This window comes from Lagenorhynchus albirostris, chromosome 15 (assembly GCF_949774975.1).
Source record: "Lagenorhynchus albirostris chromosome 15, mLagAlb1.1, whole genome shotgun sequence".
Taxonomy (NCBI): Eukaryota; Metazoa; Chordata; class Mammalia; order Artiodactyla; family Delphinidae; genus Lagenorhynchus; species Lagenorhynchus albirostris.
In genome coordinates this window covers 29,782,989-29,809,766 of record NC_083109.1, presented here as the reverse complement: position 1 = coordinate 29,809,766, position 26,778 = coordinate 29,782,989, and the positions used below count along the sequence as shown (strand labels likewise).

The window sequence follows — 26,778 nt, the reverse complement described above, 5'->3', positions numbered from 1 at the left end:
ACCGTTTTGAAACTCTTAACAGTTTTTCAGCCTACGAGGTAGCTGGTGGAGGGGTGGGGGGCTTGCAAATGGCGGGGCGGAGTTTCGGGGTCCCTAGCACCTGGAGCGCCAGGGTCTTCGCAGCCGGGCGTGCAGCCACCTCGGAAAGCCTCACTTTACGTTCTACCCGACACCTTTCCCGCCCCTGGCGCAGCGCGGCAGCCTGCCCACTCTTAGGGATCCTTGGGCCTCTGACTGTCCCCTGCGCGGCCGCAGCAGTCTCTCCGTCGCCGCTCTGACGCCCCGGGTTTATACGGCCATCTATTTACGTGCACTTGAACCGGCCCGCATGGGAGTAGCATCCCCACCCTTCCATACCATCGTCATCCTCGTCCTTTGTCCATCCCTGCAGCCTCTGGTGCTAGCTTTACTGACCCCGCCCCTCCCTTCTATGCCGCCCGGGCTCCCGCCCCGGGAGTCCGTCCGCATCCTGCCCCCCGACCCCCAGGGTCTCCGAGTCTGGAGCCGCTTTCCTCTCGTGCACGCGGCCCTTCCTGTCGCTTCCTTCCTCACACAGCGAGGCACAAACAGTCCGGACCATCCATCCGGGGCCCGGCGCTGAAAGCGCGGACAGCTCTCTTCCTCCCCCACCACCCGCCCCCCACCCCGCGGCATCTCCCAAGAGGACCAACGGCTCCGCCTCCCAGGAGAAAGTGGGTGGTGCTGAGGGCAGGAGACCGTTGCCGGGTCGCCCCAGTGTGACCCCTGGCGCGTGCGGTTGGGGGCAACTGCACGTGTGATGGGTGTTGATGGCACCAGGGACCGACGTGAGAGTGAGAGCCGAAATGTGCTGGAAGAGCCCCAGCCCAGTTACTGGGCTTGGCAGCGAAGGCTTGAGAGAGGGAGGCCGGCTTCCACAGGGAAGGTGGCCAGACGGGTCTCCTCCCTCCAGACTCCTGCAACAAGCGAATCCTTCCTTCCTTCACCGGCTACTGTTAATTACTCCTGGAGAAAACATGCTGAAAACATCTCCCTGTCTGCCTCGGTCCTTTCCCACCTGGGCAGCCCCTAGCAGATGGGCTGAAGAATAACAGGCCTGGCTTCCTCTGGCTCCTCAAGGAGCCCCTGTCTTGTACTGTCCCCTGCTCCTTTTTCTCCCAGGGTCTCTGGGAAGGGTAAGAAAGACTCAGCAGGGTTTGTGTGTGGTGGGCAGCAGATGTGCCCTGAAGACTGTCCAGGGCTGGTGCATGGAGCTGGTGACAATTCTTTGGCTTGCCTTGCAGAAAACTCTTCTATCATGTCGCAGAATGGATACTTTGAGGATGCAGGTGAGTACATTTCAGGTATGGGTGTGTGTATATAGAGAGCTCCTTGGTCAAAAGTCTCTAGGGGACCTAGTCCATCCACCTGGGTACTTATGGTCCTCTGCTGGTGCTGGGATGCCTTTGGATTCTACCCTCCAGAAGGTTGTGATGTGGTCAGAGGGGCAACTGACACTGCCCTGGACTCTGGCAGATCTCTGGTGGTCCTGTGGTCCTGGGAGGGCAGGCTGCTCCCATCCTGCACTATGTGGACCATCTGATAGCCCATGGTTTTGCTGTTACAATGCTCTGGTTGTCTGACCAGCTTATAGGCTAAGTGTTGTGTGTGCCCACATTCCTCAGACCCCGCCCAGCCCTGTGAGGGAGGGGCTGCCATTGTCCCTCTAAAGAATTGTAACCTCTCTGCACCTCAGCTTTCCCTGCTTGCACCAGCCTAGCTCTCTCCCTCCCCTTATCTCTGGGCTGGCTCTGGGCTGCCTCTCCTGAGACCAGATTCGGGAGCTGGCCTCAGAGGGGTGTTTAGTGGGACAGTGCTTGGACACAGTGGTGATGTGCTCCTACCCAGGGTCCCCAGGGCATGGTGACTGCATGTGCCAGGCTGCTGGTGGGCAGGTTAGGTATGTGATTGGGCTGTAGGGTGGAGATAGGGCACACATGGCATCCCAGGAGCCTTGCAGGGAGCTGGTAGTGTCTGCTGGGTAGGTCCTAGATAGAGCCCAGGATAGGGGAGAAGAGGGACAGTGTGAGAGGCATGCCGGGGAATAGTGGGTGCTGGTGGGGGTGACAGAAGGGAGGTTGGGACAGTTTGGGGCTGGGGAACCAAGCATTCTAAGCAAAGCAGGTCTAGAATTGGGGAGGAAGGTGTTTTTCATGGATGTGAGCTCCATGACAAATGGGGGAATGACATCTTTTGACTTAATAGTTCTTCTCTGGGCTCTGGGTGCAGTGCAGACCTGGAGTTAGGGGTCACCAGTCCATGATGGCCTTGACAGTGGAGGCCTAGTGCCTCCTACCCAGAAAGGGCCCAGGCTGAGCACAGGACATTGGGGGAACAGGGCCTGGGATGTGCAGAGGAAACCAGTGGGAGGGAGTGGAAGTGAGTCAGGGTGAGTCACTGCCTGGCAGGTGGAGGCATGCTGCTGACCCGTCCCTGTTCCTGCACAGGTGTTTTTCAGGCATTGGTGGGGTCTCAGCTACAAGGGCTCCTGGGTGAATCACAAGTGGTGGACCACAGGGGACCTACAGGACAGTGAGGAAGAGGTGTCAGCTGGGCCAAGAGTAAGGCAGGGAGGGCCCTAGGTGGACTTGCCAGAGAAGAAAGGGTCTGTCAAGCCTTGAAGAAGGCCCTCCAGGGAGGGAAGCCCTCAGCTTGGAGGACAGGAGCTGGCATGCCTGGGGTGCTGGCCGCCTGGCCTAAGGAGTGAGAGATTGAGGTGGGTGGTGTGGGACTGGGCCTGAGGGGCCAGGGGTAGCAGGTCTGGCTCAGGCTGTCATCCCAGAGGCTGTGGGGAGCCCCAGCAGGACTCAGGGCAGATTGGAACTTTTTCATGTCATCAGGAAGGCTTCCTATAGGAGGGGGCCTGTGTTGGGGGTCAGTTGCAGGAACTGAGAGGCAGACCAAAAGAAAGGGGCAGCATGTTCTGTGCTCTGGAGTCCCAAGGTACCATAACATGCCCCTCGCCCACCATGGGTGGAGGCCTGAGATGAGGCCTCCTCTGGGGTCCTGTCACCTCCGTCTCTGGCTCTGTTTGTCTGGCTCTCTTGCTTCCTGGGCCTTGTCTGATGTTGGACTAAGGTCTCTCAGCCCTGATGCTTTGCCCCACATGCCCTCCCTGTGCCAATGAGGTCCGGATACTGCAGGGCTCTGGCTTTCCTTGAGTCGTTTCTGGGGAGCCAGACAGGTCCAGGTCCCACAGCCTGGAGGTTCTGAGAAGGCAGGGGCCAGTCAGTCTTAACTACATCATTGTACCATGTGCCTGGCTCAGCGTCTGTGGAATGAACATGTTCTTTCTCTAGCTAAAGGATATGTGTGGCACAGAACAGTGCAGGGTTCCCGCTGCTGGAGAATGTTGGAGAAAACCATTGGGTGGGGGGTGCCAGCTGGCTGCCATACTCAGGGAGCTGGGCCGGGACCAGATATTGGGCCTAGCTGAGGCTTCCTTCCTAGCCTGCTAGAGGCCTCCCTTACCACTCACCGAGATTGCACCAAGTGGGACAGCCCAGGGGCCCCCGCTCCTTTGGCTTGGAGCCCCTTTGTCCTGTGTGTAGCCAGGCCCTCTTGGGGGGGTCTCTCTTGGTGGTGGTTGGGGCTCCAGGCTACCTCAAGTGTGACACGGATGATGCCTCTGAAACCCGTGAGGAGAGCCTGGGGGATGAGGCCTTCGACACGGTCAACTCCTCCATTGTGTCTGGCGAGAGCATCCGCTTCTTTGTCAACGTCAACCTCGAGGTGCAGCCCACCCAGTCCGGTATGGGGGTTGTAGCAGGGACGGGTCGGGGGAGGCACGCAGGGGACTGGGGACTGGGCAGATACGGCCCCGCTCCACCAAGAGAGACCTGAAGGGCTGGGGCCGCCCCCTGAGCCCTCCCGCTTTCCTCCAGCAGAGAGTGAATCGCCTGGAGGCTACGGTCTCCTACACACCTCCCGCAAGGTAAGTGGCCCATTGACCGGATGGGAGACATTTGGTCCTGGGCCACTAGCTGGGGGTGGAGGTGGTTGCTTCCCTGAGAGAGCTCACACTGATGCTGGATCTCATACTAGCCCAGGGCCCGGCTGCTGGGGCCAACCTCGCTGGTCTTCTCTCTGGGAAGCGGGTGTTGGGTCCTGGTGCGCAGGGTCAGCCGGGGACCACCACAAAGGACCCAGACAGCGACAGGTCCTTCTTATTTATGGACCTGTGTGGTTCGATGTGTGGGGTCCCCACAGTACCTGAAGTTAAAGAACTTTGAGGAAGAGATCCGGGCGCACCGGGACCTAGACGGCTTCTTGGCACGGGCCAGCATCATCCTGAACGAGACAGCCACCTCCCTGGATGACGTGCTACGGGCCATGCTGTGCCGCTTAGCCCAAGACTCCCACAACACTGAGCCCGACTGCAACTTGGACCTGCTCATGGCCATGCTTTTCACTGATGCCGGGGCCCCCATGGAGGGTAAAGGTAAGGGCTGTCCCTCTGCCTGGGCGGGAGGTCAGGGAGGTGGGGCCGTCTGACCCTCCTGTTCCTTCCACTCTGTCAGCAGTTCACCTACTGTCAGATACAATCCAAGGGGTCACTGCTACAGTAACGGGGGTGCAATACCAGCAGTCGTGGCTCTGCATCATGTGAGTTGCCAGGCTGCCACAACTGGCCTCCCCACGTCACCTTGGAGCCAGGCATCCAGTCCCTGTGGAGGCTGGCTCGCTGTTTGCGGGGAGACTGAGGAATCCATCCCATTTGGTCTTTTTTTTCCTCCCTAACAGAGGTCACTGGGGTCATAGTTGGGGGCTCGGGGAGGGGGGAGCCCCAGCTCCCAAGGGTGGCAACTGTGTGCTGTGTGCCCTCTCTGTCCCTGCCAGCTGTACCTCCAAGGCTCTGCTGAAGCGGCACGTGTGCATCAGCCGCCTGGTTCGCCCGCAGAACTGGGGGGAGAATTCCTGTGAGGTGCGGTTTGTCATCCTAGTGCTGGCCCCACCCAAGATGGTGAGGAGGGGTTTCGGGTGGCTGCTGTGTTTCCCAGGAAGGAGGGTTCCAGGTTACCCTGCTCTCTTCTTGGGGGCATCTCTCCCAGTGCTGGAGGCACCACAGTCCTGGCCTCTGAAGGCCACATTCTCACCCTCTCTGTTCATCTCTGCCCTACTGGGGTTTATCTGAAGCATACTTGGTAGGTCTTCATCAAGGCCTAATTTCCCCAGAAGTTGCCCAAAAGGTTCTATTTCTTTCCTGACTGAAAAGAGATACTTTTTTTTTTTTTTGCGGTACGCGGGCCTCTCACTGTTGTGGCCTCTCCCGTTGCGGAGCACAGGCTCCGGACGCGCAGGCTCAGCGGCCATGGCTCACGGGCCCAGCCGCTCCGTGGCATGTGGGATCTTCCCGGACCAGGGCACAAACCCGTGTCCCCTGCATCAGCAGGCAGACTCTCAACCACTGCGCCACCAGGGAAGCCCAAGAGATACTTTTTAAGATTATTACTATTCAAACATAGGGGCCTTTCTTTGGCCTGCCCAACCCTAACTCTATAGTTGGCTATGATTTGTTGACCAAAGATCCCCACTCCTTCCTGGGGCATTTACCCCCCGGCCAGGGGCATCTCGCGTTTGTGGGGGCTGAGACTTATACGTATATTTGGGGAATCTTCTTTTATGGAAAAGGATTTTAAAGTCATTAATAGAAAATGGCTAGGGCCCCTCCCCAGGCCTGGGAAGGGCCTTAATGCTTAAGATTCCACTGGCTTCTTGATGATTCTGCCCCTGCCTCTGGTGTAGACTCAGAGCTTCGGATGGCCCCTCCCCAGGCTTTCTCTAAGCAAAGGGGGTGCTAACGGGATCGTCCCTCCCAGGGCTTTCATGGACATGCTGTGAATCTCTCCAGATGTTACTTTGCTGGGGAGAGAGGAAGGGCATTTAGGGCAGCGGGCAGCTCATGGGTCAGAGGGAGTGACAGCTGACAAGGTGGCCAGAACAGCTGGAATGAATAGAATCCCTAGGATTGAGTGGCTAGACTGGTGCCTTGAGACACGCCAGCCATCCTGACACCTGGCTCCTCCTCGGGGGAACAAGCCTGTTCTAAAGCTACCAGAAAGCACAGTGTGCACGGTGCAGCCCCGGGACTGTAGCTTTGGGCAGCACGGGGTGGGGGTGGGGGGGTGCATGCTGCTCCCAGGGGACCTAGGATGGGGAGGTGAGACAGGCTGCTGTGGGGGAGGTGAGACAGGCTGCTGTGGTGGAGGTTGAACATTGAGTTCATGGACGGGGCTGAGCTTGGCCAGGCAAGAGGCAGAAGGCTGGATGGGCCTGGAACACCTCTGAAAATCATAAACCAGCCGACCGTGCAAATGCCACCAGTGAAAAGTAGCTGGGTGAACATTTTTCTCCATCATCATGATTTCATTATCCACAATTACATAGATTTAATACCTGAGTTTATTAAAAAAAAAATACTAGGTTGATGGTAGTTCTAGTGATCTGCTGACCTGGTGGAAATCGTGGCAGGGTCCACTATGCTTGAACTTTGGGGGACTACACCCAGGTCATGGGGAGAGCACCTGCCACGTGCTTGGGAATGTCTGTCCATGAATGGCCAGGCTGGGGTTGGGCACCCTTCGCTCTACAGTGGCTACAGATGTGATTCTCTTGCCCCATCCCCAGAAAAGCACCAAGACAGCGACGGAGGTGGGACGCACGTTTGCCACGATGTTCTTAGACATCACCTTCCGCCAAAAGCTCCTGAAGACCCGCACGGAGGAGGAATTCAAGGAGGCCCTGGTACATCAGAGACAGCTGCTCACCATAATGAGCCACTGTCCGAGCATCAGCACGAAGGACTACAGCATGAGCTCCATCTGCACCCACAGACCCCCGCAGGTGCAGGGCAGAGGTGGCCTGGGCGGGCAGCACAGGGCAGGGACACAGGGCTGATGGGTGCGTGTCCTCTTCCCAGCCCCTACGGCACAAGGACTTTCTCCCCATCGGGAGGGGCATCCGGGAGGACATCGCCCGCAGATTCCCTGTGTACCCACTGGACTTCACTGATGGTAAGTGGCCCATGGCCCTCCTGGAGCTCGGCCTGTAGCTCAGGCCCCAGGCCTGTCCTGTGTCCCCAACACACCCTCCGCCCTGTCTCCCATTCCTAGGCATTATCGGGAAAAACAAAGCTGTGGGCAAATACATCACCACCACCCTGTTCCTCTACTTTGCCTGCCTCCTGCCCACGATCGCTTTTGGGTCCCTCAACGATGAGAACACGAACGGGGCCATTGGTGAGGGGTTGGAGCCTGGTGGGGCATGCCGGGTGGAGCCCAGGGCCACGGTTCCCCCCTGACCGCCCCGCTTCCTCAGATGTACAGAAGACCATAGCTGGGCAGAGCATTGGAGGCCTCTTGTATGCACTCTTCTCCGGGCAGCCGCTGGTGGTGCTGCTGACGACTGCACCCCTGGCCCTCTACATCCACGGTGCAGTGGGGGCGGCAGCGGGGAGATGCTTCCTGAGGTCCCTGGTCCCAGCCTGGCCCTGACTGCTCACTCCTGTTCCGCCGCCTTTAGTGATCCGTGGCATCTGTGATGACTACAATCTGGACTTCAGTACCTTCTATGCATGGACAGGCCTGTGGAACAGTTTCTTCCTCGCGCTTTATGCCTTCTTCAACCTCAGCCTGGTCATGAGTCTCTTCAAGAGGTGACAGGGCCTTCCCTAAGCTTCTGGGACTCACAAGCAGGAGGGGGACCAAGGCCAGGGGCCTGGGTCAGCTTCCATGCCAGCCTCTGAGGCCCTGTTAACCCTAGAGCAGATGGGGTGCCCCCACCATATCACTGCTCCAAGGGGAAAGCCTAGGACCCTGGTCCTCTTCATGGCAGGAGGTAGGGGGCCATGCTGAGGCTCGGGGAAGCCTCCCCGCTACTAACAACTCACCCCGTCTTATGAGGCATATCCCCTGCTGGCAGGTCAACGGAGGAGATCATTGCTTTGTTCATTTCCATCACATTCGTGCTGGATGCTGTCAAGGGCATGGTCAAAAGTGAGTGTATTGCCGGCGGCCACCTGCTGTAGGGGAAGCTGAGTTGAGATGGGGGGCTATGGACTGTGCCCAGAGCAACCAAGAAGCATGTAAGTGCTAAGGTTGCTTCCATGGCCCAGGGTGCTCTGGGAGCCATGACTGGCAAAGAGCAGCAGGCCCACGTGCTAGAGGGTGACAGAGCTGCCCTAGGCAGGATCAGAGGCCCTGGGCCAAGCAGGATTTGCTGTCAGAAATGGACAAGGGCAGGGTGTGGGGTGGTGGGTAGACAGGCAGGTCAAGGGGTCCTGGCTGACAGAAGGCCAGCTCTCTCTCCTCCTCCCCCCAGAATCCCTTCCTCCCCTCGGGGCTCCTTCACCCCCACATCCAGGAGGAAGCTGCTGGGCCCCAGGCTCCCAGAGCCCAGATGGCTGAGTCCTGTTGGCCTGTGTCCACAGTCTTCCAGAAGTACTACTGTGGCCACAACCACGGGAACTACTACGAAGATAGGTCTTCCCCGGTGAGCCTGCTGGGCCTCAGCCCCAGCCTCAACAGCAGCCTCCACGCTGCCCTCAACACCAGCCTCCTGGCCGGCCCACCAGAGCTGACTTCAGTGGGCAGCCAGGGCCCCGAGGCCCTGGCCCGGGACACAGCTGTGCTCAGCCTCCTCATCATGTTGGGGACACTCTGGCTGGGCTACACCCTCTACCAGTTCAAGAAGAGGTGAGGGGTGCCCATTCAGGGTGAGGGAAAGGGAGCACAAGCTGCAGGCCACGCTGACACCCACCTGCCTCCTAGCCCCTACCTGCACCCCTACATGCGTGAGATCCTGTCAGACTGTGCCTTGCCCATCTCAGTGCTTACCTTCTCCCTCATCTCTTCCTACGGCTTCCAGGAGATTAAGAGTGAGTTGGGACTAGGCGTGGGGTGTGGTGGGGTGTGGTGGGTTGCTCTGTGGGGGAGGAAGGCTTGAGCAGGGGCCTGTACCTGGCTGCAGTGAGCAAGTTCCGCTACAACCCAAGCAAGAGCCTGTTCGAGATGGCCGAGATGCACTCACTATCCCTGGTGGCCGTCAGCGGCGCCATGGGCCTCGGCTTCCTCCTCTCCATGCTCTTCTTCATCGAGCAGAACCTGGTGGCTGCCTTGGCTAATGCCCCGGAGAACAGGTTCGCAGGGCTGGGGAGGGAGGGGTAAGCGTGTGTCCAGCCCTCCAGGGGCCATGGGGCTTTGTCCACATGTGACCCTGCCTGCTGCAGGCTGGTAAAGGGCACTGCCTACCACTGGGACCTCCTGCTCATCGCCATCATCAACACCGGGCTGTCTCTGTTTGGGCTGCCCTGGATCCACGCTGCCTACCCCCACTCCCCGTTGCACGTGCGGGCACTAGCTTTGGTGGAGGAGCGTGTGGAGAATGGGCACATTTACGAGACGTGAGTGTGAAAGTGGCCCCTTGAGACGTGAGGCCAGAGTCACGTGGACCCTGAGGTGGGGGGTAGCCCTGGGCCACATATGACCTAAGGAAGGATATGGTTCAGGGGATAAGGGCCCAGAAGTAACAGAGCCCAGGAAGCACATGTGACCTGGGATGGACACGGCCCTGCGGACCAGGCCAGAGGTGACCCAGTGCACTGGAACCTCGCAGGATTGTGAGTGTGAAGGAGACGCGGTTGACCTCCCTGGGCGCCAGCATCCTGGTGGGCTTCTCCCTCCTGCTGCTGCCCTTCCCGCTACAGTGGATCCCCAAGCCTGTGCTCTACGGCCTCTTTCTCTACATCGCGCTCACCTCCATCGACGGCAGCCAGCTGTTTGCACGCATGGTCCTGCTGCTCAAGGACCAAGTGAGTGTCTGGCCCTGAGAGTGAGGGGTGGGGGTGGGGGATATGGCTGCAGACCTGCCCACACCTGGTCCCTGCCACCCACAGACCTCGTACCCACCCACCCACTACATCCGGAGGGTGCCCCAGAGGAAGATCCACTACTTCACAGGCCTGCAGGTCCTGCAGCTGCTGCTGCTCTGTGCCTTTGGCATGAGCACCCTGCCCTACATGAAGATGATCTTTCCCCTCATCATGATCGCCATGATCCCCATCCGGTACGGGAGGGTGGCCAGCAGGCAGGAGGGACTCGGCTGGGCGGGAGACGGTGGGCTGGAGTGGCTACCCTCAGCCTGTTCCTCCCTGACCCAATGCTTATCCTCCTGCCTGTTCCCCCTCCCCTCAGCTACAACCTGCTGCCCCAAATCATTGAAGCCAAGTACCTGGACGCCATGGACGCTGAGCACTGAGGTCCTGACTACCAGGCCCTGGCCACACCCCATTCGCCCATCCCTCTGGGTCTTCCCAGGCTGGCTCTGTGGCTGTGTGTGGGTATCTTGGGGTGCTGCTCTGTACTGCACCCCCTCACAGCTGTCCCAACTGGCCTAGGGTGTCTGGGCATTGAGGGGGCTCCAAGGTGTGTGTCTGCTCCTCTTCCCATTAGCCTTTTGCTTTGGGTCCGGAACTCTGCTCAGGGCAGCTTCTGCCCAGGGTGGGACTAAGCAGGACGGATTTTCTTTTGATAAAAGAGCCTGAAAGAGAAACCATTTCCTTGATTGTGTAAGGAACTTGCTGTATGCACATTAGAGAATAAAGCTCCTGTTTCTATGCTTCTACATACCGCCTCCATCCATGCTGCCCTGCCCCAGCCTCTGAAGGCCACCTGAGGGCCCTGAGGAGGGAGACGCCATCCCAGGGGAGGTGGGATAAAAGGGACTGATTTGTTGAGTGCCGCCTACGGGCTATTACTTCCAACTCCACACAGTAGCTCAACAGGGAAACATGGAAGGTCCAGGAGGCCTTTGCTGTTGTTGCCAGGAACCTGCAGGGAAAGTGGGCTTGGGGCCAGTGAAGAGCCCAGTGGCTGGTAGGGTGGGATAAGCACATTCACGGTGCTGCTTGCAGGATGGGTAAAGTTTAAAGGGGACAGAAAATGTACTGTGCATCCAGGACAGAACTCTGAGGAAGCAGCTGAGGAGCAGACAGAGGGGTGCCCCGCTCCAAGTGCCACGTGGCAAGTGATCCTTCTTTGGGGCCCCCACCCCAGTAGCCTGTGTTTCCTGCAGGTGGGGCTGTGTCCAGGATCACCAGGCAAGGAGTAGGCAGGCCCCCCAGCACCCCACACCTGAGTTCCAGCCGGACACCACCCATGCCAAGCAGACAACTCAGAGGAGGCTGAGCACCACCACCGGCACTTCCTGAGGAAACAACCCAGCTGGGCTTCACAGACAAGAGGGGAGCAAAGGGATGAGGTCCTGTCCTCACCCACGGGTACTGATGAATTTTAGGGGAGGAAACAACTGTTAAATCTAGGCCCTGGGCCGTGCTGCTAGGACTGAGGAGGGGATGTAACTTAAGCTTGGGAGCGACACACCAGCATTAAGGACCCCCACCCCCCAACCTGCTGCACACAACGGGCTTTTCTGATGGTCCTTGGGGTTGGGCACCTCCTCTTTACCAGAGTAACACCTGCAGGAAGGCAAGGGAGCCACCCCGGGCCTCTGAAGTCCCTCCCAGGGAAGGGCTTTACCAGGACTCAGTACGGGTCTGGGGTAGCTGAGCCGGGCCTCCTGAAGGGCTCAACTCAGCTGGCCCCCCAGGCTGAACCGTGGCATGTCAACCCAACTGGGGTCAAGAACTCCATCCCTCCTCCCTGCCATAAAAATGAACCTGGCGTTATAACCATAAACCAACATTTTAGCTGCTCTAATGTACACCAGAATAAAGCAAAAGCACTCAGCATCCCACACTGCCCGCCCCCCAACCCAGCAAACACAATAGAGGCCAGCTGGGTGGTGGCATTGCTCAGTAGCTGGGTGGGCGGGCAGCAGGGATGTGGCATGTAAAAGTTCAGCCCATGATCAGAGACTTCAAGGACAAAAAGAAAGATATAATACTCCAGCTAGCAAGGGCACACAAACAGCCTCGACACAGCACTGCCCTCCTCCAGCCACCCCCCTACACCCGTTTTGCCCCCCCGACCTGAGAGGTTTCCTGCTCGTGCCAAAGGGGACTCAGGAGACAGACACCTGTCTGTGGCAGGTTTCAGAGCAAATATACCCAGTTTATTTTGGAAGCAAGTACCCTCCAGAATTTTTATTTGCTGCATTTAAAAAACATCTAAGGCTGTTTGTGTGGTTCTTCCCCAAACCCTCAACCCTGCCAAGGCCAGTTTTAACACCCAAGGTCCTTTCCGGATTCCAGGCCTGGAGGCTGTAGGAGACCACTGAATCCCTGAGGACAAGAGGATGGTGTCCTCTGGCCAAAGTTTCTCCAAGCAGAGCCAGCTGCTCCTGAAGGCTGGTAACACCCCCAGGAAGTGGTAACCCTGAAGGTGGTACTTGGATGGGTGCCTGCCTGATAGAGGCGGTTTCAGGCTAGCCCTCCCCGGATCCTCAGCCAGAGTGGTCATCACCAGCTCCAAGTGGAGTCAGGTTGCCAAAGTATTCTTGCAACTCAAGCAGGGCCTGGAAGCGATGGGAGATGGTGTTCTTCTCAGCCTTGGGCATCTCTGCATACCTAAGGGGCAACAGTAGCAGCTCAGAGAAGAGGGGGCCCAGATTCAGGGAGGGTGTGTACACCTCACCTCATCCTGGAGCCCAAAGCTCAAAAAGTCCCTAGGAAAGGGTAGTGGGGCTACCAGCTCCTGGCAACCAGAGTTAATTTTTAAAAAATCAGTCTTAAATTCCCCTGTAGGTAGAAACCCATATTAATGAGTGTGAAAGGATCTTAAACTGGTTCTAGTGTGTCCAAAAGTCATCAAAGGGAAGCTGGGGACAGGGGGATGAGCTGCATGCTTTATCAGCTTTGTCATCTGTTGACGGGAAGCAGTGGGGCCTGACAGAGCAAACATAGCAATCTCCTCCAATGCACTGTGGGGCGGGCAGGTGGGGGCAGGGGGCAGCAGATGAGCCTTGAACAGCCAGCCAGTGGCCTGCCATCCATGGCAGGACTCCAGTGAGGTGAGAATCCCTACTCCAGTTGTCACTTTCACATCTATGCTGTCAAATATGGTGGCTACCAGCCACTGTGGCCATTTAAACCAATTACAACTGAATAAAAATAAATTCTGTTCCTCAGTTGCTCTAACCACATTTCAGATGCTCCGCAGCCACACGTGGCTAATGGCTACCGGATTGCACAGTGCAGATATAGAGCCTTTGTGTCACCAAAGTGCTGCTTCATGTTGTCCTCAGCCCTGCCTGGCTGTTGTGAGGCCTCAGGCCACACTCCCTAAGGGCCCCCCTCCAGCTTGACAAACCCGATTCCAATAATGGCCAACATGTCCCGTGTAAATAAGCGGGGGCTAGCATGAAATACTGAGAACCTGGCACTGTGGGGGTGTAACGTGGTGGCCAAGTGCTAACATTTTTCCAGACTAAATGGGGGTCAGATAATCATCCAACAAAGCTGACAAGCCCAGGTCAGAGCGGGGAAGCCACTGAAGCTACAAAGCTGCTCTGCGCTGAGCTGAGCCCGAGAGCCCAGGACTTCAGCTATGCCCAGCTGCCTCCCAGCTGTGGACCAGGCCACCCAGATTCCTTGCATCCACCCCAGCAGAGCTGCCTTCAGCCGGAACGGCACCTCAGAGCCTGCCCCGCCTGTATCCGCGTGCCTGCACCTGGGCAGGGCACTGACCCAACCCAGACCACGGCCATCCCCACCCCACACCCCTGAAAGAAACTGGGGCTCCTTACGTCTGCTCATATCCATCAGGCTGAAAGCAGGGGTCCCAGCCAAAATCCCGGCAGCCACGGGGCACCACAATCTGGCCCTGCCAGAGGAAAGGGGGACAGGTGTGCCACTGGGTGTGGAGGAGATGCACTGTGAGGAGGGCAGTAGCCAGATTGAGTTTGGTTTATGAATTTGGTTAAACCCTATTTACTCAAAATATATTATTTCAAGGGGTCCATGGTGCCGGCAAATGTTTGCTGAACACAGATAAAATGCAGAGCAGGACGGCTCGCTCCCCACAGACAGGGAGGAACCACATGCTTGATTAGCCCACAGATACCCCTGGGACCAGCCTCCCTCTCTGAAGCTTTGACAAACTGTGACCTCACTGAAGAAGAGAAGCAACTTTGAAAGACTGACAGAAAACATTTTCTCCTAATAGGAAGTTTGAGGGCCCTGAACCTTGCAGCCAAGCCCTGTGCCTGCTACTATTACTGCATTTCTCAAAATACAAGGGAGGCTCTAACAAATGAAACAACAAAATAGAAATAACTTTGCACAATGTTCAACACAAAAATGAGCTCAGTAAATACTGGCTGTAATAGGCAAATTCCAAAAGGAAAATGTGACAAAGATAACCAGTGTCAGGCTTCCCTGGTGGCACAGTGGTTGAGAGTCCGCCTACCGATGCAGGGGACATGGGTTCGTGCCCTGGTCCGGGAAGATCCCACATGCCGTGGAGTGACTGGGCCCGTGAGCCATGGCCACTGAGCCTGCGCGTCCAGAGCCTGTGCTCCGCAAAAAAAAAAAAAAAAAAAAACAAACAACTTATAAAATACAAGGGAGGTAGTAGAGGATGGGGATTAGCCATATAAATTCCAAGTCATTCAGACCAAAGGTAAATTCTGCTTCTGCTAATGGGGAGCTGTGTGACTGAGGCCAGTTACTGAACCACTCTGAACTTCACCCATGCAACAACTGTTTTTTGAACACCTCAGCGAAGCAGGCACCAGGAAAACAGAAAATCGTAGCCTTGCCTTCACAGAATGGAACTCTTAAGCAAAACAAGCATTACATCAGTAAACACATTAATGATTACCAAATGCAAAGTGTCTTAGAGGCAACACACTGGGAGATGGGCTCAAGAATAACAAGATGGGGAGCTCAGGGAAGGCCTCAGTGAGGAGGGGACACTTTGGCCACATAAAGGACTAGGGCAAGAACATTCTAGGTGGAGGACACAGCTGTGCTGAGGTCCAGAGATGGAAAAGGCTTATCATACGCACTGCTGAAAGGACAATGTGGCTAGGGTTTTTTCGAAAGCACAGGGGAGAACAGAACAAGGAGAAACAAGGCTACCTCAGTTAAAGTCAGGGCTGGCAGCAACAAAGTACAAAGAGCAGCCCAAGCTGGGGAGACAATAGGGAATGGTCGGATGAAAGTGATCAGGCCCCATCAGCAGCATAGCTGCTAGTCAGTCATGGCGCAGGAAGTTGGGCCTGTGGTTGTTCATACTTTTGATTTTTGAGAGAACATTTCTGTGAAAGTAGCAGACCACTAAAACTAACTGTTAAAAATGTAACCAGGCAATATGATCCAGCAATCCCATTTCTGGATATATACCCAAAAGAATGAAAACAGGATCTTGAAGAGATATTTGCACACCCACGTTCATAGCAGCATTATGAACAAGCCAAAAAGTGGAAGCCACGCAAGTGTTCATCAATGAATACAGGCAGACCTTGGAGATATTGTGGGTTCAGTTCCAGACCACTGAAATTAAGCAATTATCGCAATAAAGCAAGTCACATGAATTTTTTGGTTTCCTACTGCATATAAAAGTTATGTTTACACTATATTGTAATCTATTAAGTGTGCAATAGCATTATGTCTAAAAAATAGTGTACATACCTTAATTTAAAAATACTTAATTGCTAAAAATGCTAACCATCATCTGACAATGCAGGATTGCCACAAACTTTCAATTTGTAAAAACATAATATCTGTGAAGCTCAATAAAACGAGGTATGCCTGTAAACGGATAAAGGAAAAAGTGGTATATATATACAATGGAATATTATTCAGTCTTAAAAAAGGAGATCCTATCACATGCTACAACATGGATGAAACTTGAGGACATTATGCTAAGTGAGATAAGCCAGTCACAAAAAAACAAACACTGCAGGATTCCACTTATATGATGTATCTGAGGTAGCCGAACTCTTAGCAACACAAAGTAGAATGGTGGTTGCCAGGTGCCGGAGAGAGGAGGGGAAGATGGAGTCATTATTCAATGGGCATAGTTTCAATTCTGCAAGATGAGAAAGTTCTAGAGATCTGGTGCACAACAGTGTACACTATTGTATTGTACACTTAAAAATGAAGATGGTAATTTCTGTTACCTGTTTTTTCACCACAAAAATTAAAAATCTAATCAGGGAGTGTAAAGTAAAACATCTGTGGACAGTCCCTGGTGGAGCCACTGGCATAGGGCTATGTGAGCTATGGTGGGACTCTGGATTCTATCCTGAGCAGAAAGGACAAAGCAGAGAAATGATGTGCCTGAAGGTACACTCCTGCCACGGGGAGGGGATGGATGGGCTGGGGCGGGGGTGGGGTGGGGGAAGCAGGCCAGCCCAGAGGGTGGTCTGGACCGTGTGAGAAGCAGCTGAACCTACGGTCTGATAGGTAAGCATGGGGGCACTGAAGGGCAGTTTTGAAAGGAATGAGTTGGGGGGAGAAGGAAGATTCTATATGAACATAAAAAGTTGGAAAGGCTGTGAGATGTTCAAGGGAAGCTGTTGCCTCAGCAGTGGGATGAGGAGATTCAAGCTTGGAGAAGTCTGGGCTACAGATGTAGCTCTAGGAGTTGTCACCTTCAGTTTCCACATCTGCTTCTCAGGACAGCATACACTGCAGAGCTCTGGGTATACCAGGCCCCAACAGCTGTAAGCCACTGTGCGTTTCCAAACACCTGACTCTGGGGTCAAATAAGTTTCGGGATTGACAGCACTTCTAGCTGTGGTACCCAGGGGCGCGCCCTCCCCACTACAGTCCTGCAGCATCATCGCGAGTCACAGCGCCCTCTGGCGGCACTCTGGGGAACGAGCATGGGTACGCACCGAGGTCCGGCCCCTGAAGAGGCGCACAGGCTCGCTGGGGTCCCCAGTGCTGAGCGCGAACGTGCAGAGTGCATAGGCCGACTTGTCTTGGAACCCAGCCAGGAGCTGGTGGAGACCTGCGGGCACGTGCAGTGAGGGCTCAGCGCACTCTACGCTGCCCGGCCCCAGCCCCCTCTCCGCACTCAATGGGCCCAGGTGGCGAAGGGGAGTTATACATATCACCAAATAGGCCCTGCGCTGATAACCCAGGAAGTTGGGTGATGGGGATGTGGGGTTCCTTATTCTACTACTGTGGGATTCAGGGTATGCGCTGCTGGGACCAGGGGGAGCAGCAGGGTGTCCCTCTCCCCGCCCCCCACTGAGGCAAGGACAGCAAGAAGTGGGGCCAGTCCCTCTGAGCCAGAATCAACTAGAGCCCCTTTGTCCCTCAAACACAAAGCTCTCACCACCCACCCCCACCCCATCCACTCCTCCCAAATCTCAGTGCTCCCTGGCACCGGGTGTATAGGGAGAGTGTGAGCTGTAGATTATAGATGGGGAAACTGAGGTGAATGGAGACTCCGTGAAGGGGATGGAACCCGAGATTCCTGATTACTAGTTGGAGCTCCTCTCGTAGAACCCACAGATTCTTAATTTCAAACAGGTCTAAAGAAAGAGACATGGGGATAATACCTTCAGGCTTTAACTTCTCCAGAAACCACTTTCTGCAAGAGAAATAAAGGTGAGTCAGACACCACAATCAGATGGATGTTCTTACCACCTTGTTTCTGGGCTGCATCCCCCAGGGATTAGAGCCCTGGGAGAGCAAAGAATGTCTCAACTCAAAATGAAGAGAAATAATCCAATAGGAAAAAGGAAATGGAGACAAAGAGGCAATCCACAAAAGAACTGATAAACCAGTGAAGCCCTCAATCTCACTGGTAATTAGGGAAATGCAAATTAAAATTGCATGTGGTAACATTTCCCACTCCCACCATTACAAAATACTAAAAAGTCATAAAACAGTGCTGGTAAGAATATGGAGCAATGTACACTATAAGTGTGTAGGGGTGCTACTGCCTTGGCAAACAAATTAGCAATCCAAAAGTTAAAGATACAGTTAACCCTTGAACAACATGAATTTGAACTGCATATGTTCACTTATACATGGATATTTTTCAGTAGTAAATACTACAGTAAAATACAGTTGAATTCACTGATATGGAAGGCCAACTGTAAGTTAAACGCAGGTTAACCCCCCCCAAGTTGTTCAAGGGTCAACTGTATACATACCCAAGACCTAACAAATTGGGGTATTTGTACCCTAGAGATACACAAAGACCTTCTGAGGGGGTCCAGGGTACTGGATAGCTTTAAGGAAATCCATCTGCAGATCTCAACTTCCTTATTTCCTCTTTCCTGAAACTGATCTGCCCACAAATGTACCTCTCCAATGGGTGAGTTCCCCTTGCCCATCTCAACTTACACAATCACATTCTCACACTTTACAAAAGAAAGGTATGCCTCTTCCCCATCCCTAATCCTCCCTCAAGACAATCTGACATATGGTGTTGATGCCAAGACAGTGAATGACCCGCAGTATCAAGTAACAAATCATTTCAAAGTTCAAGTGGTTTTGTGGCCAGGGCCCTGCAAAAGGGTGGGGGAGCACTCACATGTAGGGGCCAGGGAGGCCCCCAAGGGCGTTGAAGCACAGACAGGTGTCCTCCACCAGTACAGGGCCCTGCACCTGCAGCACAAGAATATGCAGCCCTGAGACCCGCGTCCAGCAGCAGGCCCCACCTCCACCCTGAATTCCCCTGCCATCCAAGCCAGGGCCACACTCACAGCTAGCTGGGATGTGCAACAGCAGCAGCAGATAGAGGTCCATCTGCTCTGGGTAACAGCTGTTGACTAATGTCTTATCTTCATTTTAAAGGTAGGGACATCAAAGCCTTGGCAGGTTGTAAAGTTTGCTCCAGGTACAGTGACAGGAGAGCTGGGATTCATACTCAAGCAGCCTGACTGTTTACAAAGCACTCTTTTTCAGTTCCACAGAGGTGTGTGAGTGCAGGGTGGATGTATGTGGGGAGAATGTAGGGGTGGAATGTATGTACCTGAGAACTGGGAAGAGTGAATTATGTGTGTGTGTGGTCATCTAGGGGGATACCATGCAGTCAAGGTTGAGAAAGGAAGGCAGTATTCCAGAGCCAATATTAACTGACTCCAGCCTAGCTAAGCCTGGAAACGTCCTTCAAGTCATTATAAAGTGTGCCCACCATATTCTCTACCCATCCCCAGCAGGCACAGACCCCAGGAGCCACCAGGACAAGAGGCGCAAGTACAGGACATGTGTGGAGCAAGCACCTGGCGAGCTGCCTCCTGACACTTCCGAATGGAAATCTCATCAGGCTCTCCTTGGTACTCTGGCACTTATCAGAGAAACAGACACACAGTCAGGTCACAGAGAAAGAGAGAAATTGACTCATCTTTTAAAAACAGAACTAATCAGAGACATACGGTCAATCTTCTGTGCCACCAAAGTGCATGGAAACTTATCTCCTAGAATCTGAATGACCTGTTCCAAAACGAAAGAACATTTATCACCATTTGTTTAACTATTCCCCATTACTACACAAGCTGTCACCCATCTTTCTCATCAGGTAACTCTCCTGTCAGTCCCCTAAAGCTCACCAAGTCAGGCCCATGAGCCTCACCCCAGCCTTCAGGGTCCCACCCCAGCAGGTCAGCTCCCCCATCTCCTCACTCTCCAATCCCTCCCTCCTACTTCAGGTCTCTGTTTATGCTAACCACCTACCTAGAACACCCTCTTCCCTTCTCAGTGCTCCCAAAACCTATCCTTTGGGCCAAGAATTTTCTATCAGGGGTTACCCAGAATTCAGGAGATCTGTGAACTTGGATTAGGAAAAACAAAACAAAACAAAACAAAACACTTTATTTTCACTAACCCCTACCTGAAATTTAGCATCCCTTTCAATAGTGAATATAGAAAACAAACACAAATAGCATTAGCATCTCCTGTGATATTTAAACCTATTAAAATCGCAGATGTTGTCATATCCCATTACAGTTGTAGCAGATATCTCAAAATATCATTTACAAGGGGCAGAGTCAAGATGGCAGCGTGGGAAGACACAGAGTTTGTGTCTCCCTACAACTAGGGCGCCTGCCAGATGGTGGTGGGGGACCTTGACGCCCAAGGAGACGGGAAGAACCCCCAAGTGAACGGCTCCTGCGATGGGAGCTCTGAGTCTGAACCACTGGACTAATAAGAGAACCTCAGACCCCAGGAAATATTCATTGGAGTGAGGTCTCCCGGAGTTCCTCATCTCAGCACCAAGACCCAGCTCTACCCAACAGCCTACAAACTCCAGTGTTGGAAGCCTCAGGCCAAACAACCAGTTCCTGTTTACAGGAACACAATCCCACCCATCAGAAAAAATGAGAGGGTAATAAAGTATGTCACAGATGAAGAAGCATGGTAAAAACCTATAAGACCAAATAAATGAAGAGGAAATAGGCAAGCTACCTAAAAAGAATTCAGAGTAATGGTAGTAAAGATGATCCAGAATCTCAGAAGTAGAATGGAGGCACAGACTAAGAAAATACAAGAAATGTTTAACAAAGTTCTAGAAGAATTGAAGGACAAACAGAGATGAAAACACAGTAACTGAAATGAAAAATACACTAGAAGGAATCAATAATAGGATAACTGAGGCAGAAGAACAAATATAAGTGAGCTGGAAGACAGACTGCTGGAAATAACTGCCAAGGAGCAGAATAAAGAAAAAAGAATGAAAAGAATCGAAGACAATCTCAGAGACCTCTGGGACAATACTAAACACACCAACATTCGAATTATAGGGGTCCCAAATAAGAAGAGAAAAAGAAAGGGTCTGAGAAAATATTTGAAGAGATCATAGCAGAAAACTTCCCTAACATGGGAAAGGAAATAGCCACCCAAGTCCAGGAAGCGCAGAGTCCCATACAGGATAAATCTTAAGAGAAACACACCAAGACACATATTAATCAAACTAACAAAAATTGAGTTCAAAGAAAAAATATTAAAAGCAGCAAGGGAAAAGCAAAAGATAACATACAAAGGAATCCCCATAACATTATCAACTGATTTTTCAGCAGAAACTCTGCAGGCCAGAAGGGAGTGGCAGGATATACTTAAAATGATGAAAGAGAATAAACTACAACCAAGATTACTCTACCCAGCAAGGATCTCATTCAGAGTCAAGAGAGAAATCAAAAGCTTTTCAGACAAGCAAAAGGTAAGAGAATTCAGCACCACCAAACCACCTTTACAACAAATGCTAAAAAAACTTCTCTAGGCAGGAAACACAAGAGAAGAAAAAGACCCACAAAAACGAACCCAAAACAATTAAGAAAATGGTAATAGGTACATACAATCGATAACAACCTTGAATGTAAATGGATTAAATGCTCCAACCAAAAGACACAGACTGGCTGAATGGATACAAAAACAAGACCCGTATATATGCTGTCTACAAGAGACCCACTTCAGACCTAGGAACACATACAGACTAAAAGTGAAGGGATGGAAAAATATATTCCATGCAAATGGAAATCAAAAGAAAGCTGGAGTAGCAATACTCATATCAGATAAAATAGACTTTAGGGCTTCCCTGGTGGTGCAGCGGTTAAGAATCTGCCTGCCAATGCAGGGGACACAGGTTCAATCCCTCCAGGAAGATCCCACATGCTGTGCAGCGACTAAGCCCATGCACCACAACTACTGAGCCTGCTCTCTAGAGCCTGTGAGCCACAACTACTGAGCCCGTGTGCCACAACTACTGAAGCCTGCATGCCTAGAGCCTGTGTTATGCAACAAGAGAAGCCACCTCAATGAGAAGACTGCACACCGCAATGAAGAGTAACCCCTGCTTGCCACAACTAGAGAAAGCCCATGCACAGCAACAAAGACCCAACACAGCCAAAAATAAAATAAATAAATTTATTTTAAAAAATAGACTTTAGGGCTTCCCTGGTGGCGCAGTGGTTGGGAGTCCGCCTGCCGATGCAGGGGACACGGGTTCGTGCCCCGGTCTGGGAAGATCCCACATGCCGTGGAGTGACTGGGCCCGTGAGCCATGGCTGCTGAGCCTGCGCGTCCGGAGCCTGTGCTCCGCAACGGGAGAGGCCACAACAGTGAGAGGCCCACGTAACGCAAAAAAAAAAAAAAAAAAAAAAAATTTATATATAAAAAAAATCTTCCAACAAACAAAAGTCCAGGACCAGATGGCTTCACAGGTGACTTCTATCAAACATTTAGAGAAGAGCTAACACCGATCCTTCTCAAACTCGTCTAAAAAACTGCAGAGAGAGGAACGCTCCCAAATTCGTTCTATGAAGCCACCATCACCCTGATACCAAAACCAGAATAAGGTATCACAAAAAAAGAAAATTATAGTCCAATATCACTGATGAACATAGATGCAAAACTCCTGAACAAAATACTAGCAAACAGAATCCAACAACATATTAAAAGGATCATACATCAGATGCAAGGATTCTTCAATATACGCAAATCAATCAATGTGATACACCATGTTAACAAATTAAGGAATAAAAACCATGTGATCATCTCAATAGATGCAGAAAAAGGTTTTGAAAAAATTCAACATTCTTTTCCGATAAAAACTCTCCAGAAAATGGGCATAGAGGGAACCTACCTCAACATAATAAAGGTCATATATGACAAACCCACAGCAAACATACTCAATGGTGAAAAACTGAAAGCATTTCCTCTAAGATCAGGAAAAAGACAAGGATGTCCTCTCTCACCACTCTTACTCAACATAGTTTTCGAAGTCCTAGCCATGGCAATCAGAGAAGAAAAAGAAATAAAAGGTATACAAATTGGATAAGTAAAACTGTCACTGTTTGCAGATGACATGATACTATACATAGAAAATCCTAAAGATGCCACCAGAAAACTACTAGAACTAATCAACGAATTTGGTAAGGTTGCAGGATACAAAGTTAATGCACAGAAATCTCTGGCATTCCTATACACTAACAACGAAAAATCAGAAAGAGAAATTAAGGAAACAATCCCATTTACCATTGCAACAAAAAGAATAAAATATCTAGGAATAAACCTATCTAAGGAGGTGAAAGACTTATACTTGGAAAACTATAAAACACTGATGAAAGAAATCAAAGATGTCATAAACAGTTGGAGAAATATACCATATTCTTGGATTGGAAGAATCAATATTATGAAAATGACTATACTACCCAAAGCAATCTACAGATTCAATGCAATCCCTATCAAACTACCAATGGCATTCTTCACAGAATTAGAACAAAAAATTTTACAATTTGTATGGAAACACAAAAGATCCTGAATAGCCAAAGCAATACTGAGAAAGAAAAAAGGAGCTGGAGGAATCAGGCTCCCTGATTTCAAACTATACTATAAAGCTACAGTAATCAAGACATTATGGTACTGGCACAAAAACAGAAATATAGATCAAGGTACAGGATAGAAAGCCCAGAGATAAACCCATGCACATATGGTCACCTAATTTACGACAAAGGAGGCAAGAACATACAATGGAGAAAAGACAGCCTCTTCAGTAAGTGGTGCTGGGAAAACTGGACAGCTACATGTAAAAGAATGAAATTAGAACACCACCTAACACCACACACAAAAATAAACTCCAAAAAATAAAACATAAAAATAAACTCCAAATGTATTAAAGACGTAAATGTAAAACCAGACACTATAAAACTCTTAGAGGAAACCATAGGAAAAACACTCTGACATAAACGACAGCAAGATGTTTTTTGACCCACCTTCTAGAGTAATGAAAATAAAAACAAAAATAAACAAATGGGACCTAGTTAAACTTAAAAGCTTTGCACAGCAAAGCAAACCATAAACAAGACGAAAAGACAATGGGATAAAATATTTGCAAATGAAACAACGAGCAAAGGATTAATCCCCAAAATATACAAACAGCTCATGGAGCTCAATATCAAAAAAAGAAACAACCCGGGCTTCCCCGGTGGCGCAGTGGTTAAGAATCCGCCTGCCAATGCAGAGGACACAGGTTTGAGCCCTGGTCTGGGAAGATCCCACATGCCGCGGAGCAACTAAGCCTGTGCGCCACAACTACCGAGCTACTGAGCCTGCGCTCTAGAGCCTGCAAGCCACAACTACTGACCCCCTGTGCCACAGCTACTGAAGCCCGCGCGCCTAGAGCCCAAGCTCCACAACAAGACAAGCCACTGCAATGAGAAGCCTGCGCGCCGCAACGAAGAGTAGCCCCTGCTCACCACAATCAGAGAAAAGCCCGCGCACAGCAACGAAGACCCAACGCAGCCAAAAACAAAAATGAATTAAAATAAAATAAAATACATTAAAAAAAAGAAACAACCCAATTAAAAAATGGGCAGAAGACCTAAATAGACATTTCACCAAAGAAGACATACAGATGGCCAAGAGGCACATGAAAAGATGCTCAACATCACTATTAGAGACATGCAAATCAAAACCACAATGAGGTATCACCTCACACTGGTCAGAATGGCCATTATCAAAAAATCTAGAAACAATAAATGCTGGAGAGGGTGTGGTAAAAAGGGAACCCTCCTGCACTGTTGGTGGGAATGTAAATTGATACAACCACTATGGAGAGCAGTATGGAGGTGCCGTAAAAACTAAAAATAGAACTACCACATGACCCAGCAAACCCCACTACTCGGCATATACCCTGAGAAAACCATAATTCAAAAAGAGACATGCACCACAATATTCATTGCAGCACTATTTACAATAGGCAGGACATGGAAGCAAACTAAATGTCCACTGACAGACGAATGGATAAAGAAGATGTGGCACATATATACAATGGAATATTACTCAGCCATAAAAAGAAACGAAATAGAGTTTTTTGTAGTGAGGTGGATGGACCTAGAGTCTGTCATACAGAGTGAAGTAAAGAAAAAAAGTAAAGAAAGAGAAAAACAAATACCGTATGCTAACGCATATATATGGAATCTAAAAAAAAAATGGTACCGATGAACCTAGTGGCAGAGCAGGAATAAAGACGCAGACATACAGAATGGACTTGAGGACACGGCAGCGGGGGAGGGGGAAGCTGGGGCGAAGTGACAGAAGCATCGACATATACACACTACCAAATGTAAAATAGCTAGTGGGAAGCAGGGGCATAGCACAGGGAGATCAGCTCGGTATGCATTAATAAAGCATATGTAACTGGATCACAAATATTTATAATATTTTGAGAATTGTAAATCAATAGAATTGATTTCCTTTGTAATCCTATGTATTTTATTTTGTACATTTAAAAATATTTTCCTGAGAAAGGGTCCAGAGGCTTCATCACTCTGCCAATGGGGTACCATGAGATGAAGAGTTAAAACTCCCTATTTTAGGCCAACTTCAAGTCCATTTTCTCCAGTGAGCCTCCTCTGGCCACTCCAGCATCTTCTTTTTTTTTCTCCTTTTTTGGGGGGGGCCGTGCCACATGGCTTACAGGATCTTAGTTTCCCGACCAGGGATCGAACCCGGGCCCCGGCAGTGAAAGCTCGAATCCTAACCACTGGACTTCCAGGGAATTCCCTCCCTCTTCTTTAAATGTGGGAGGGCCACATTCTCAACCAGAAGTAGAGATGGCCTTGGGAGCCGGCACCCACCATCTTGCATGGGGCTCTGTTCAGTGTGGCACTGCCTGTCTGCTTGTCTGGTCTGGCCTCAAGATCCCAAACCTTTTATCAGCACAGGGCTCTGACTTCTGAGGCCACCCTGTAACAGCACGCAAGTGTCATTGGTCCCTATGCTGTAGACAAATGACCCTAATGACTGCACCCCATTGGTCTGCCTCAGACATCTAGTGGGTGTCATCCTGACTCCGCACACATGACCCACCTCCTTGACCATGGCTGACTAAGTAAGGGCAAACCTTTGATCCAAGCAAGGCCAATCAGAGCTGATGTCTGGCAGAAGCCTTACTGCCCCCTCCATCAGAAGGGAAAAATGCAGAAAGACCTCAAAAGGAAAAGGGATGAGCATCCAGAGAGAACTAGAAGGACAAATAAACCCCTCGATAGGGACTCCTGAGAAAGACTCCTCAAGCCCTGTGGGACAGCATACCATTGTATTCCCACGATTGTCACCTGGCTGTTTACATGAGCTCCCTGTGTCTCTCTACTATTTGCAGCCAAAGCGGTTCCATCAACCCCCAGAATTCTCAGAGCTGACCACAAAGTCCCTGTAGGCAGGAACTTTGGATCCACTGCCTCCTTCACTCCTCTCCATTGCGCTGTGAAGCAGACCTCCTGCATAATGGCCATTTCACAGATGGCGGAAAGAGGCTGGGAGAGGCTGAGGACCACATTTCTGGACCGTGGTGGGGTGTGGAACTCAGTTTGGATGCCTCTCCCCACACCCTGTCCGGCCCCTGCCAACCCCAGGCCAGCAGCGGGGTCTGGATCCGCTCCAGAGGGGTGTCAGGGTCCCGGTTTGGGACCTAGCTTAAGAGGTGACCTTTGGGACAAGTGTTAAGGACCCCACCACTCCTTCAGCTCCCGATGCCCCTAAGCTCACAACCCCCGTGCCCGGATTTGTCAAGGCCCTCATTCTATCGAGTCCAACCCCGGGTCACCCCCACTCCGCACACGTGCTAGTCCATTCCACGCGGCCCATCCCCTTCCCGATCCAACCCATCCCTCCGGGTCGGACTCTGTTCCCCCTCTGCTCTTCCACCCGCGTGCTTCCCTCCGCCTGGAAGCCACTTCTCCGCCTTCTCCCCAGCCAACCTTGCCACACGCTACCCCCCAACCGCCTCCTGGTCGGCTTCCCACCACTCCCGTCACCTCCTCCAGCTTCTTGGCGTTCCCCGTGACAAACACGATCTTCTTCCCGGACAAGGAGGCCGCCATTGTGAGCCACAAGTACCT

General features: G+C 51.8%; 2 protein-coding genes across 8 annotated transcripts; one reads left to right on the top strand and one right to left on the bottom strand.

Annotated features, from left to right (window-relative positions):
- Positions 1-36: 36 nt before the first annotated feature.
- SLC4A11 (solute carrier family 4 member 11) lies at positions 37-10,640 on the top strand. Its single transcript, XM_060122997.1, has 19 exons — positions 37-1,307; positions 3,617-3,769; positions 3,906-3,952; positions 4,228-4,459; positions 4,542-4,623; positions 4,858-4,981; positions 6,646-6,861; positions 6,938-7,031; positions 7,131-7,256; positions 7,336-7,449; positions 7,540-7,672; positions 7,939-8,012; positions 8,447-8,711; positions 8,787-8,893; positions 8,986-9,154; positions 9,245-9,418; positions 9,631-9,826; positions 9,911-10,080; positions 10,209-10,640. The coding sequence occupies exons 1-19, from the start codon at positions 1,196-1,198 to the stop codon at positions 10,270-10,272; spliced, it is 2,652 nt and encodes an 883-aa protein (XP_059978980.1). The 5' UTR covers positions 37-1,195; the 3' UTR covers positions 10,273-10,640.
- Positions 10,641-12,065: 1,425 nt separating this feature from the next.
- On the bottom strand, positions 12,066-26,778 carry ITPA (inosine triphosphatase). 7 transcript variants are annotated; one of them, XM_060123887.1, is made up of 8 exons: positions 26,695-26,778; positions 19,318-19,375; positions 19,165-19,229; positions 18,474-18,547; positions 17,491-17,522; positions 16,819-16,934; positions 13,720-13,846; positions 12,066-12,541 (listed from the first exon to the last, which is right to left on the bottom strand). In XM_060123887.1, exons 1-8 carry the CDS (start codon positions 26,758-26,760, stop codon positions 12,453-12,455), a joined length of 627 nt encoding a protein of 208 aa, XP_059979870.1. In that variant the 5' UTR covers positions 26,761-26,778; the 3' UTR covers positions 12,066-12,452. The 7 variants fall into 7 exon arrangements, with proteins under 7 accessions (XP_059979870.1, XP_059979871.1, XP_059979876.1 ...); XM_060123888.1 differs by having other exon boundaries at positions 13,720-13,796; XM_060123893.1 differs by lacking the exon at positions 13,720-13,846.

Coding starts and splice junctions, on each gene's coding strand:
- SLC4A11 (XM_060122997.1), top strand. CDS start 1,196: ATGTGCCCTGAAGACTGTCCAGGGCTGGTGCATGGAGCTGGTGACAAT. Junction 8,712..8,786: donor CTCTACCAGTTCAAGAAGAG/GTGAGGGGTGCC, acceptor CCTGCCTCCTAG/CCCCTACCTGCACCCCTACA. Junction 8,894..8,985: donor CGGCTTCCAGGAGATTAAGA/GTGAGTTGGGAC, acceptor ACCTGGCTGCAG/TGAGCAAGTTCCGCTACAAC.
- ITPA (XM_060123887.1), bottom strand. CDS start 26,760: ATGGCGGCCTCCTTGTCCGGGAAGAAGATCGTGTTTGTCACGGGGAAC. Junction 18,548..19,164: donor GTCAGGAGGCAGCTCGCCAG/GTGCTTGCTCCA, acceptor CTTGTGCTGCAG/GTGCAGGGCCCTGTACTGGT. Junction 13,847..16,818: donor TCTTCAGGGGCCGGACCTCG/GTGCGTACCCAT, acceptor CCCTCCTCACAG/TGCATCTCCTCCACACCCAG.